General features: G+C 42.0%; 1 protein-coding gene across 5 annotated transcripts in view; it reads left to right on the top strand.

The window, feature by feature from the left end:
* The first annotated feature begins 1,004 nt into the window (after positions 1–1,004).
* Positions 1,005–14,446, top strand: part of AGK (acylglycerol kinase) — a 75,212-nt gene continuing 61,770 nt past the window's right edge. The window contains exons 1-3 of one of the 5 annotated variants that reach the window (XM_039860961.1): positions 1,074–1,113; positions 5,148–5,264; positions 6,393–6,510. In XM_039860961.1, the coding sequence (XP_039716895.1) occupies positions 6,410–6,510 (101 nt within the window). In that variant the 5' untranslated portion in view covers positions 1,074–1,113; positions 5,148–5,264; positions 6,393–6,409. Of the gene's footprint in view, positions 1,114–1,475; positions 1,571–4,901; positions 5,265–6,392; positions 6,511–14,446 lie in introns of those variants that run through there. The other 4 variants (XM_039860960.1, XM_039860962.1, XM_039860963.1 and 1 more) reach the window with 4 other exon arrangements.

Below are 14,446 nucleotides of genomic sequence, written 5' to 3'. Positions count from 1 at the left end.
ATAACCCAGGATAAACATCCCATCTCAAAGGCCTGAACTTAATCACACCTGGAGTGTATTCATATGTTCCAAGGATTAAGACATGGACATTTTTGGGGATATTATTTGTCGACCACATAGTGTTTAGTGTTAAGAATCTATACCTGTGAAAAAGAGAAAAGGAAGCTTGACTAGGCAGAGGGAGAAGCTGAACTGTGATAACAGCCAGTAAATGGAGAAATTAGGTTGCAAACTCTATAAGGGCAGGACCCATGAGGGATGCTGTATATGAGTGCATCCCTAGTGCCTAGCACATACGTACACAACACTTAGAAAATGTTGAGTTGACAGAGTGATAGATGGAAAAAGGAAAGAAAGAAACCTGGACTAATTGGCTTGAGAGTCTGGAGATGAGGTGAAGGAGGCAGGTGGTAGGAGGACAGAAAATTAGAACTGCTGTCTGGTGGTCAGCACTGGCCCTGGATTCTGTGTGGTCTCTTGCTTTCTAGAATCTATCCATCATATTATGTCCAGAGAGATGTTTAATACATAAACCAGATCACATTGTTCCCCTTCTGAATCCCATTCAGCACTCAGTTGGTATAGGGACGGAATTCCTTATCACCATGGCCTGTCTTGCCCACCTCCAGCTTCATCGCTACCCCGTATTCCTGGGCTCCCTCTGCTTCGCCCACACTGACGCCTGCTCCTTCTCGCCTTTCAGGTCTCAGATTAATCGCCCCTTACTCAGGACTAACTTTGCCTAATTTAAAATGCTTCTCCCCCATCTCGTTCCCTTTATACCATCTCTTCCGTTTCTTTCGCGGTCCTTATCACTGTCTAAAATTGTCCTGTTCGGTATTTTCTGATGTAGCGACAGGTCCTAAAACAGTGTTTGCCTTAGTGGACTTTCCATAAAATATGGTTGAGCGACTGATGGATAGATGGATGGATGAATGAGTGAACGAAAAGCTAAGGTGGTCCGCAGGTGGCGGCCCCCGAAGACCGCGCCCTCCCTGAACGTCAGGGACCCGCGGCGGAACGCGCGGGCGGCGGCAGCGGTTTCCCTTAAACGAGCGGCGGACTGTTGAGGGAGCACACCGGAAGTCAGGGCGGTGAGCGGGACCGGCGGTGGTGAGTGCGGCGGTACCCGGGCGGGGTGCGGAGCGCGGGAAGCTGGGACTAGGCGCGGGCGGAGGGCCGGGAACGTGGGGTGGAGCTGCGGGAGTCGCAGGCTGTGGGGACCTGGCCTCGGGGGCCCGGCGTCCGGGCGGCGGGTGCGGGCGGCGGCGCGAGGGCCCAGCGCGAGTGTCGCGGAGAAGAGGACTCCGTGCGGATGGCGGGAACCCTGTTGTCCCTGTGGAGATCAGCCGTCCTGGGTTCTGGTCCCAGAGATGTCGCTAATTCGTGTGACCCTTACTCTATTCCTTTGGGCTTCAGCTTAGTCGTTTGCAAAATGGGGCGAATAGTTTCTGATTGAGCGATGGGTTCATTCATTCCAGGTGCTTTACTTGGTTCTGTTTGCTAGAGATGCATAGACAGAACCTGCCCGAGGGGTTCACTGTCTAGTGAGAAAACCCCCACCTTGCAGGTGAGGAGGTCGAATACAATTAGAATTTAGCAGTGCTTTGGGGGAGAAAAACCTGCTTTTCAGATGAGAAATGTTAATTGGAACATAAAATTTACATTGGGGAAGAATTCCGTTTGGGGTACTTGGAAGGAGTATACACTGTTAACTAATATAGTGCATATTGTGATGTCAACTTAAATGCTTACAGAAAAATTTACCATGAGCATTCACAGCCCTATCAGATGTGATCCTTACAGCCAAATGAGTTAATCAGAACAGGTGGTGTATCTTCATTTTACTAATGAGGAAAGTGTATTCACAGCCCTATCAGATGTGGTCCTTAAGCCTAATGAGTTAATCAGAGCAGCTGGTGTATCTTCATTTTACTAATGAGGACGAGCGCGGAGGTTAAATGACTTACCCAGGCTCTCACTGCCAGTAAGTGACAAAGCCAGGATTAGAATCTAGGCCTCAGGACCTTTGACCTGGTGCTCTTTACAATACACTAGGTTGCCTGCTTTTTTCCACATTATTTTTATAATCTACAAATCATTTGTGACTAAGACGGAGTTCTATTGGGTCACGGTTGGCCTTGAAACATACCTATGGACTGACTCTTAGATTGTTCCCGTACTTACTGGCATTCGCTTCACTCCCTACCTTTGGGTGATTTTGTCTGTACTCAAACTTGACCTTCTTCACACCGGGTCCCAAATCGCTATCACTCCAAATTTATATCTTCCACCCAGATAGTTTCTCCAAGCTTCAAACCGCTAAATCCAGATATTCACTGATCATTTCTGTCTGGATGCTCTACAGGCATCTCAAACTTAGTGTCTCCTAAACTACACATACTACCTTTCCCCCCCAAACCTGCACTCCAAATCTAATGACTGAAATCATTATCCACTCAGTCGCCCAAGTACAAACCTGGTTTGGTTCCTCCTCTCTCCCTTCCTACAGTCAATTGATCACCAAGTGTTACCACGTTCTATTTTATAAGGATCTCCCAGATCCACCATCTCTCTGTTGCTCCTTTATTCCTTTAGTTGCCTAGAGATTATGGCAACAACTTCCTACTGGCTCTCTTTAGCTTCATCCAGTCCATTTTCCATTCTGCTTCAAAGTGATCTTTCTGCAGTTCAAATATAATCATTTCACTCACTTGCTTAAATCCCTTCAAGGTTTTCATTACCTTCAACATAATATCTAAAGTCCTTAGCATGGATTCAAAGTTTTTTTCTGATCTTTTCTGAACTTCCCCCACCTTCCCCATCCTTTATCTCCAACCTGCCACCTTCCCTCTCCTTTATCTCCAAACCACTGTTTCTCAGAGTGTGATGTGGTGCTGACCTTCATTAGAAGCCCGGGAATGCTTGCTAAAGATGAAAATGACAGCCCAGCCAGCTCTAATCAGAACGTCAGGGGTAATGCTCAAGATTCTGCATTTTACACAAGTTCTCTGCCTTTTAGCAACTGGTACATTCGCGTTTGAGAGGCCTTGTTCTAGATACTGCCCCACGTTTACCCTGCTCTGTATCTATACCTGACCGCCTACCTGTGTTTTCCTGAACAACTTGGGTATCTTTTATGCCTATCTATGTGCACGTGAGACTCTTTAACTCCTTTTTCAACTCTTCCTCATTCTTCATCACTCTGTCATGCCGTCTGGGAAGACTTCCCTGACCGTGCACCAGCATGCCGCCTCCGGTCTATGTTGGGTCCATTCTTGTGGACTCTCACAGAGCTGGTGGCTTATTTTTCAACATTCCTTCCACTGTATTGCAACCATAAGTTGTATAATTGACATTGTGGGTTTAACAGTTGTGAGCACTGGAAAACGGAGACTTGTTCTTCCCTGCCTGGAACCAATACAGAGCCTAGCATATAGGTGTTTATTAAAGTCTCGGTGAATGGTGAGTGCTTTAGGGACCAGATGGAGTGGCCTTTAATTGTCCCGTGCCTTTGGGTTCCATTATGTACCAGCCTGGACTGTGTCCCTGATTCATGGGTAGCTGTGCTCCCTGGCACTAGCCTTACTATTGCTGGTGAGAAGGATGTTTCTTGCCTTGAGAGGAATTTTAACCAATAGTGGTGTTAAAGAAAAAATTTAGTGACACTTGTTACAGAATAGTAAGGTAGACTTTATTCAAGGGACTGGAGGAGAGGTGTCTTGATGAATGTAGAGACCACTGCAGTGGGCATCTTGGAATAGGGTAGTAGGTTTGACTCAACTCCTGACTCCATCAAGGATGAGTAGGGGTTTATAGTCAAGAAGCAGGTGGAGGGTGGGGGGTGGTCAGTGAATGGAAAATTACTTAGAGAAAATATCATCGATAAGAGGAATTCTTGTTAGGATGACTCAACAGAATTCTTGGTGAAGTCAGGCCACGGTGATGAGATATCCAGGGTGGTCTGCTACCAAAGGTGGGGGGTTTTTGCTAAACTAACTTAGCAGGATTCTTGCTCAAACTGGACTCTGTAAGGGCAGAGGGAAGCCCAAGCTTGGGCCTAGTCCATCAGAGAGCTCAGAGGAGCTTGAGTAAAGTTAGGTCAAGAAAGGGATCTCTGTGGTTAAAGGTGTTACCGAAGCAAAGGGGTCCATCTGCCTGCGTACGTCAAGTCCAATGAGATACGTACAGAGTTTGCAGCAAAGAAAGTAAAGATTTATTTTAGGGAGTAGCAAGTGCTGGAGACACAGGTGAACTACTTTTCAAAGACCTGGCCCTCTGAGTCTTGAGGGGATAGATTGTATAGGGGTGGTAGGTGCTACTGATTTGGAGGTGGGGTTGGTAATTGATCATCGCATCTGATTCTGGAATCAGCCATGGCGTCATCCTGTCTGGGCCTGCTGTGGCTGAGGCTGAAACATACCTAAAGCCAAGATGATGTTATCCTTAGTTTAACCAAAACTTATTATCCTCATGATCCTTAGACCTGAGGCTTTATTCTTAAAAGATTTGACACTGGTGGGAACCTTATGTCCTAAGGCTTAATGATGAAGGGAGCAGGCGTAAAAAGATGGAAGGATAGGGCTGAAAAGCAAGTGAGTCACTGCCATTATAGCAGGCAAAGCCTGCTTGAATCAGAAAAGCTTTCTTAAAGAAATGAAGTCTGTGTGGTTACAAGGGGAGTCATAAAAGAACTAGAATCTTCTGCGAAAACATTTTTTTTCTTGGTCTCTTGCATGCACATATAGTCATAAAAATTTTTTGTTTAAATGACTGTTTAGAAAATCATTTGTATTCATTTTAGAAAACTTAGAAAGTACATTGCAATTTAAAAGCTAAACCTACAACCAAGAGGGAACTACTTAAAATTTTTTGTGTGAGTTAATTTCTATTGGTATTTTTTGCCATTTATATTTATGTTTGAATGTAATTGGGATAATAGCAATTACCTATGTATTTTTATCTTGCTGATTTGACTTAACATTGTATTTTGAGATTTTCCCATATCAGCAAAAGTTCTTAGTGAGGACAATTAACGTAGGAGAAGGAGAAAGTTTTCCTTGACCCTCTTTGGGTCCCTGGCTGGGTCTGGAAATTAAACTAGACAAAGACAGAGTAACAGGAAAAACATTACACATTTATTATAGGTTTTACATGACATGGGAGCCTTCATAAGGAATTGAAGACCCAAAGAAACAGACCTGAGTACTGAACGCTAGGTTCGATGACGAGCAGAGGAGCATGGTAGTATAAGGAGTTCAGAGGTAACTTTCTGAGCGGGAGACACAGCAGGGGCTGTTCCTCAGGATTCTTCCGGATGTCCCTTTGTCTTTGGAGAGGAAGACATGAGAGGGCTTTTCGACCTGTCAGGGAAGAAGGGTGAGATGGGGGAGGAGGTCTGTCCTTCTTCTGTTTTCTTAAACTCCTTCGGCTTAAAATGTGCAGTATGCCAAGGTGCCACACTTTGGGGTACTTTGGGGTAGAGTGCCCTGTCCCCCATCACACTGAACAGTTACTTACTGAATGGTGGCTCTTTGTGCCACATCTTATTTTAGGCAGTGGGGATACAGCGGTGACCAGATGGTCCAAGTTCTTACTCTCATGGAGTTTACATTCCAGTGGGATAAGCTGATAATTAGCAAGTGAGGATCATCAAATAAGTGCTAAGAAGGAAACAAACAGAATAAGGATGCCGCTTTGTTTTTTAGTAAGGTTCTGCGAGTTTACCTTCCCTGTAGGAGTGTGTGAGAGTGTCTGTCTCATTTTGTCATCAGCGAATATGACTACTTAAAAAGATTTGTTCATTTTCTAGGTGACTAGTGATAGTTCTTTGTAATTTCCATGGCTTTTGATTACTCAGGAAGTCGAATATTTTTACATAGCCATGTGCATTTCCTCTTCATTGAGTTTCTGTGTATGTTCTCTATTTACTTTGCTATTGAGGGTCTAGTGTTTTCTTCTATTTTGAATAAGCCCTTTACATCACTAATTTGATGTTGAGTGCTTTATATATAACGGATCGACAGATACTCTCCAACAGCGGTATGGTGCCTGTAAGAAAGGAAAAATAGGAAGCCTAGAATTCCTTTCCTCTCCTTCTGCCCTCCTCCCTTCTAATACAGTGAGGTAAAAATGATCAGAGAAGAAACAAGTATAATTCAGGTGGAAAGAAGTGAAGAAATAAGGAAAAAAGGTAGTGGGCGGAGAAAAGGAAGGTGATGAGAGGAGAAGGGGGAAGACGGGAAGACGGGAAGAGGCCAGAGAAGCGGTAGGAAGGAGGGGAGCGAGGGAAGAGCAAGAGAATGAGCAAACGGAAGACAGAGTCGTAGGGACTCTGTGTGCTGACCTTGGATAATTATGTGTATTTTTCTTTTTCTGCCTCTATAACCTATAGAATCCCTAGAAGAAGATGACTGTGTTCTTCAAAACACTTCGAAATCATTGGAAGAAAACTACAGCTGGAATCTGCCTGCTGACATGGGGAGGCCATTGGCTCTATGGAAAACACTGGTAAATACCTGATGACCCCTACCCCACCATTACCTCCCACAACAGAATGGTCCAGAAGGGCCTAAGGTTAAAATCTTGTGCAGCTGTGCTTGTCTATGTAAAACGTTATGGCGTCAAAAGCAAAATAAGTGTTAAATCCACAAAGACAAACGCTTCTGGTTATAACGGTTCTGTAAAATTGGAACTATGCAGAGCTCCTAGCTGATACTGCGGTGGATACAGACTATAGTAGTGAGATGGGAAGGTGAAGACGTCGAGGCCCAGCTGAGAGAGAGAGAAGTCACCTTCCAAGTTAATGGTAGACAGATTGGAACTCATGTGTGTCCATGGGGCTTACTCCTTCGGCTTCTTACAGTCTCTGCTGTTATCACTCGGGTCGCTGGACACTTACCGACTCTGCTTCCTCCAACTCCTGTGACTTTCCTCATCTATCCCTTTAGCCTGGGTTCGTTTAAATGAGACAAAGACTTTCAAATCTTTTGTTTGAATAAGGAATTCAACAGTCATGGGTTTTATTAGCTCAGGCATGGAGGGAGAAGAAAGTGCCAGAGCCCAGCTTCCGACTTAATATGCTAATAGATTTAAGTAAATAGAGTTTTTACATAAAAATTATATAAGTTATTAAGAGAGCCAATCAATCTGCTATCTTTTGGGGATTGAGGGCTACATCTTAACTATATAGCAGCCCTCTGTGCAATCCAGATGTCTTAAATGACTGCTCTGTTAGAGAGCAGAACAGTTAGGCTTTGTAATAAGCGTCTTCACATTAGAAAGGAGAGTCGTACTGATACTTTTGTGAATGTTCTCAGTTCACCATTGTCAGATAATTTTGAGATGCAGCATGGTGTCTGTTTTTTTGCAGCTGTCGAGAAGATGGAACATTTCCTCCCTTCCTTTCTAAGTATTCTCAAGGCTTAGCACTTGAATTCCATTAGCTAGTATATAAAGAGTAGACCTAAGAATTAGTAATATTCGAAAAGGAGAGGGCGGAGGAAAGGTTTTACCAAATGGAATATGAAGCATATGATGTTTGCCTTTTCCTCCCTTTTCTAACTACAGTCCTCAAGGAAGGTTCTGTTAAAATTTAACTGAGTAAATTTGAAGATCTAATTGGCTTCATTAAGTGAATCGTGAATTGGGCAGCATCCCATCTAGCAACTAGAAGTGCGCTCCAAGGGGTTGTACAAGATGGAGGGTTTTCTAGAAAGAAGGGTGGGGCAAGGGAGCTAGTCACAAAGGAAAGGATTCTTCTTGGTCTAGGGCATATTTTCTTCGAGGAAAAAGAATGGGAAGGGTTTTTGTCATGCGTATCGCCACCCCTTCCTATGGGGGATGGAGAGGGCCTATGTGACAGATTACTTTATTGGTGCTTAACCAGAACGTGCCAGACGGGTTGATTAAGATTATATTTCTGGTAGAGGCTGAAACTGCAGTGAGATCAGGTACTAAGTCTACGTTTGGCCTTTTGGCACGAGTGGCGCCATGTTGGGCCTGCAGTTTTCTCTAACAGCGTCATAAACCTCCTGCCATGGCAAGGATTAGGGTTCCCACTGCAAAGGCACCCAGCCCAGGCCTGGGCTGCTCAGTCAGGGAGAATCTCCACCCACTGAGGATTACTGCTGTGTCTGCCGCTAGGGGAAGATTTGAGGAAATAACCGTGTCCCTTGTTCAGGATGTTTTTGGAAGTACTGTAATAATTTCTCGTCCGTGTAGTCTTGAGGCTTTAAAAAAGGCCCATTAAGTCCCAGCACATTAGAGGTTTCGTTCTTTTTTTAAAATTTTTTTGTGGTAAAACACACATAATATAAAATGGTATTATTACATTCACATTGTTGTGCAGCCATCACCACCATCTGTCTCTAGAACCCATTTCATCTTGCAAAATAGAAACTGTATCCATTAAAATAATTCTCGCACCCGGCAACCAGCATTGTATTTTCTGCAGAGACCGGTTCAGTATTGGATCTGAAACCGCTTGAACCAGAAGTGTGGGAGAAGCATGGATGCCCCCTTCTGCTGTCTCTACCCTTGATGTTCAAGGTTACTGCTCAAAGTGCAGACCTTCAGTGTCCTGCTGCCCTTCTTTTTCTCAAGCGTTTCTCCAGCATGCTTTGGTACTATTTAGCCATTATTAAATTCTGCCCGCTTTTTCAAAAAAAACAAAAAAAATTGTGGTAAAAAACATAACAGGATTTACCACCGTACCCATTTTTGAGTGTGCAGTCATGAGTGTTAAGTATATTCACGTTATGCACCAGATCTACTACTTCTTGCAAAACTGAAACTCCGCCCATCGAACATTAACTCCCCATTTCCTCCTCCGCCCAGCCTCTGGAAACCACCATTCTGCTTTCTATTTCTATTAGTTTGACTGCTTTAGATTCTTCATATACATGGAATTATATGGTATCTGTCTTTTGTGACTGGCTTATTTCATTAAGTGTGAGTCCTTGAGGTTCATCCATGTAGCGCGTGGCAGGGTTTCCTTAAGGCTTAGTGATATTCTGCAATATGTATACAGCACATTTTCTTTACCTTTTCATCTGCTGATTTACATTTGGGTGGCTTCTGCCTCTTGGCTATTGTGAATAATGCTGCTACAGTGAATTGAGGTGTACTGATAAGTCTTTGAGATCCTGGGTATATACGCAGAAGTGGGATTGCTGGATTATATGGTAGTTCTATTTTTAATTTTTTAAGGAACCTCCATACCGTTTTCCTTAGTGGCTGTACCAGTGTGCATTCCTATCACCCGCACAAGGGTCCCAATTTCTCCACATCCTCACCAACAGTTATTATTTTCTGTTTAAATAGTGGCCATCCTGATGAGTGTGATCTGGCATCTTGTGGTTTTGATTTGTACTTCTCTAAAGATTAGTGGTGTTGAAGATCTTTTTTATATGCGTGTTGGCCATTTATCTTCTCTGGAGAAATGTGTGTTTAAGTCCTTTGCCTATTAAAAAAAAAAAAAAAAACAGGTTTTTTGGCATTATGTTGAGTCATAGGCATTCTTTAATCCTTTATGAAATATATGATTTGCAAATATTTTCTCCCATTTCAGAGGTTGCCTTTTCACTCTGCCGATTGTGTCATTTGATGCACAGAAGTTTTTAAATTTGACGTCATCCATTTATCTGTTTTTGCTTTTGCTGCCTCTGCTTTTGTGTCAAAGCCAAGAAATCATTGCCAAATCCAGTGTCGTGAAGCTTTCCTCTTATGTTTTCTCCTAGAAGTTTTGTAATTTTAGGTTTTACATTTAGATCTTTAATTCATTTTGAGTCCTTTCCCCATTGTGTGGTCTTGGCATCCTTGTTGGAGGTCATTTGCTCATATCTGCAAAGGTTTATTTCTGAGCACTCTACTCTGTTCCATTGGTCTATATATGTCTTTAGCCAGTATTACACTGTTTTAATTACTGTAGCTTTGTAATATGTTTTAAAATTAGGAAGTGTGAGTCTTCCAACTTTTTTCTTTTTTTCAAGATAGTTTTGACTCTTTGGGGTCCCATAAGATTCCATATGAATTTTAGGATTTTTTTCTATTTCTGCAAAAAATTCCACTTTTTTGATAGGGATTGTATCGAAGCTGCAGATCACTTTGGGTAATATGGCTATTTTAACAATGTTAAGTCTTCCAATTTATGAGCATGGGATATCTTTTTATTTATTCATCTTAAATTTCTTTCAGCAATGTTTTGTAGTTTTTAGCGTTCTTTTCCCTCCTTGGTTAAATTATTCCTAAATATTTTATTATTTTTGATGCTATCATTAATAGGATTTTTTCTTTATTTCCTTTTCATATCGTTCATTGTTAGTGTATAAAAATGTAATTAATTTTTGTATGTTGATTTTGTATCCTGCAACTTTGCTGAATTTGTTTATTGTAAGTTTTGTTTTGTTTTGTTTTTTGGCATGGAATCTTTAGGATTTTCTACATCTGCAAACAGATCATTTTACTTCTTCCTTTCCAATTCGAGTGCCCTTTATTCCGTTTTCTTGCCTGATTGCTCTGGCTAGGACTTCTTACACTGCGTCGAATAGAAGTGGTGAGAGTTCTTCTGTTCCTGATCTTAGAGGAAAAGCTTTCAATTTTTCACTGTTGAGTATGAAGTCCGCTGTGGGCTTTTCACATTTGGCCATTATTATGTTGAGATAGTTTCCTTCTGTTGTCTTTTTAAAAAAAAAATCTGTATATCCCCAACCTTTTCCTATAACAATCCTCACCTTCTTTCTTTATATTCATTTAGTTCTTTTCCTCTGAAAAACTCTTATCCTGCAGCTCTTTTGAGTAGAAGCCACCCTGCCCCTTCAAATAAATCGTGCGGTGGGGTTGGCATTCATTCTCCTAGCTCCCTAGTACCTATTCCAAACCATAGTTTTGCATCTTATAAAAATCTCTTCTCCTTTGAGGCTCATAATATCTGGTTGTATCATAAAACTAAACTTTCCAGCTTTCTGGGGTCTCGTCTGCACGTGAGGCTTAGGTGCCTGGCTTATCAGTGTCCTTTTCTGTCTAGTCTTGTCATTGTCCTGAGAGCCCAGAGTATTCATGCACATGACTTATTCAATACCCTGCCCTTTCTTTCCCTAACTCATCTGTTCCTGGGACTTCAACTGCTGTCTTGCCCTCTTTCCACTCTACCCACTCACTGATAGAACCTTACCGTCACATGCCCCGTTCCACTTCTGAAACGTGGCACTTCAGCCTCCCAGTCTCTCACTCCAGCCTCTACTATTCCAGTTACCTTTACACCTCGTTTCTAATGGTATCAAGCCTCCTTGCACCTTGGGCTCTTTATTTCCTTCCCGATATGCCACTCTTCCCAGCGTTCTCATTGTTTTCTAGCCTAGATTCCTTGATTCAGCCGACACATCACATACGCCCCAACTCCATTTTTCACATGTTCTCCCCTGGCCTTTGAATCTCTCATTTCCTCCTCTCTTTCAGATAATCTTTTTGAGTAGGTTCTCTCTTCTCCCCTACTCTTCTTAGAATTATTCTCGCCAGTTTTATTCTTTGATCTTTTTGACTGATCAGCTTTAGACACAGTTGACCCTCCTCGAAACACTTTCCCCTTGGCTTCTGACTCCTATATTCCTGTTTCTCCTCCTGTGTGTCCGGCTGTGCCTTCTCTTCTTTACTCCTCCCCTCTCTCCGGTGTCGGGGAAGTAGTTGTCTAGGACCCTGCCCTCGGCCCTCTTCTCACTTGGTGTCCTCTGCCTACCTGATCTCATCCACTCACAGGGGCTTCAGTTTCAGCTGGAGGTAGACAAACCCCAGCTTTATGTTTCCATAAAGACTTCTGGAACCTACATATGCATTCAACTGCTTGCTTAACCTGTTTACTGATATGAGTCACAGCTGCCCCAACCTCAGCAGACTAAAAATAAAATCAAAAGCTTTCCTATTAAATCTGTTCCTTCTCAGTAATTGGTACCACTCACCATCCATCCCATTTCCCAAACTAAAAAATTTGAACATCATCCTCCATTCGTCCTTCATCCTTATTCCCTACATTCAGATTATACATTCTAAGTGATTTTGCTTCTTTTAAATCTCTTAATTTGTTCAATTTCTTTTGTCTGTCCTCACTGTCCACCACCTTTCTCCCTAGTACCATCACCTCTGGCCTGGATTTTTATTAAATGGCTCCTAACTGTTCTTGCGCCTACTCTTGTCTGTTTTAAATCTATTTTGCACACCATCGCTAGAGCTATCTTTTTAAAAGTGCAGATTTCTCTTGCTTTTAGACTCAAGTCCCAGGTTCTTCCCAGCTTTATACGACTTGGCCTCATGTGTATACATCTCTAGTGAAAACCGGCACGTTGCCACGCCGCACTGGAGCGTGTAGAACTGTCAGGCAGGGTTCCTCGCCGGGCCTTTGCACGTGTTCACCCCTGGAATGCTCTCCCTTTCTCTTCCCTGCCAACTGACATTTCTCAAATGTGATTTCTGTCCCCTCCAGTCTAGGTTCGGCAGCCTTCCACCGTCTTCTCTGTACTGTGATCTCTGACCATGCCACTCCTCTACTGACAACCTGTAAATGTCTCTCCAGTGCCCTGAGGACAGAGACCCAACTCCTTGGCGTGGCACGAAAGGCCTTCATGATTCCGGCCTTGTCTTCCTCTCCAGTCTTTTTCTGATCCTTTCTCATCCTCCCTTAAACTTGACCTCTGTGCTTCAGCAGCCTTTAATGGAAGGCCTCTTTTCTGTCGCCCCTCTCTCTACCTTTACATATGTCCTTCCCTCCACCTGGAATGCTGTTATTCTTCACCTAGCTGATAAATTCAAAAAATGTGTCACAAAACTTTTCAGCAGCGACAGCATTATTAGAATAAGAAAAGGAAAACAACATGTAGCGAATAAGTACTTCATACCTGATGTTGGGCTAGTCGTTTCCATATTTATGGTCTCATTTAATCCTCAGAATTGCCCTGTGAGTGAAGTAATATTATTTCCATATCATACATAAGGAAATTGAGGCTCAGAGAAATTAGCAACTTGCCTTAAGTCGTATTGGTTACTTATTGATGAAATTGAGATTTGGACCCAGGTTAATCACGCTCTAAATCTCACACATTGTCTTTACTGGTGACAACTTTGGAGAGCAATGCTCCCTTCAGTTATAGAAATTCTGTCGAATTTATTAATGACATTAACTTTTAAATGCCTTTCATATAACCTTGTTAGAACTATTCTGTTCCTGTTGCATTTCTAACTGCTAAGATGGAATAAAGCTCCTTTATTAAATAGACAAACTACATTTTTTAGCATTTACTATAGATTAGTGGTGAAAACTGGGCACTTTGCCCAGGGGCTCATTTCAAGGCCTCCTCAGTATTCTTGGTCATTTCTCCATGCCCTCAGTTTTCTGCATATATTTTTATTATTTTTGTCTAATTCCCCTTCTAATTTATTTTCCCATTTACTTACTGTTTTCTCTCTTTCACTCTACCTTTTACTTTTTCTCTTTTAGCCTCCTTTTAAAATCTATAGATGAATAATTTTCTCTGTATTCTATGAAAATTTTCAAACATACGGCAAAGTTGAAAGAATTTCACAATAAACCCTTGCCTGTCTACTACTTGGACTCTAGATTTTACTATATTTGCTTTATCACATCTCTCTCTGTCCATCCCTCTCTGTCTTTTTCATGTTTCTCAGTGATTCGTAGACATCAGCCTACTTCCACCTAAATACTTGAACATGCACATCGGTAATTAGAGTTCAGTATTCACTTGTAGTGTTTGTTTCCCTTGTGATTAAACTTATTGTGAAATATACAAACCTTCAATGTGCACTTGCTGAGTTCTGTCACATGCCTACACCTGTGTAACCGAGATCGCCAGCGTGGTACAGAATGTTCCCATCACTCCAGGTGTTTTCTGCATGTCCCTTCACAGTCGATACCCGTCCCCTACCCCTGAGGCAACCATGGTTCTGACTTTTTCGCCACCATAGATTCATTTTTTTGTCAGTTCTAGAACGTTATATATATAAACAAAATCATAGCATGTATTCTTTTTTGTAAGGCTTCTCTCAGCACAAGGGCTCTAAGACTCATCCATATTGTTGCATTTATCTGTAATTCATTCCTTTTGTTGCTGAGTAGTATTCTAGAAGATAATCCTATTTTATACATATTGAATTTTAAGTTCCTTTGTCTTGATTTCTGAGATGAGTGAACACAATATTTTACATTTCTCATTTTAAAAAGCAGGCAAATTGTTTCATCATGTGTGTTTGACTTTTTCCTTTCTTTTAAAAGGGAAATAGTATCTTCTGATATAGGATTCATATGACAATAACAGTTGCCTGTATTTGAATGTTGCTTCTAAGATTTTAATGAAGACCGTGCTTTAATAGAGTAAACTATAGTTTGCTTTTAAGGAAAAGAATGTTTTTGCAACAGATTTGGAAAAAAATGCAGATATTA

The sequence above is a fragment of the Pteropus medius genome, unplaced genomic scaffold, assembly GCF_902729225.1.
Source record: "Pteropus medius unplaced genomic scaffold, Ma_sr-lr_union100, whole genome shotgun sequence".
NCBI lineage: Eukaryota > Metazoa > Chordata > Mammalia > Chiroptera > Pteropodidae > Pteropus > Pteropus medius.
This window is presented reverse-complemented; position numbering and strand designations above follow the sequence as displayed.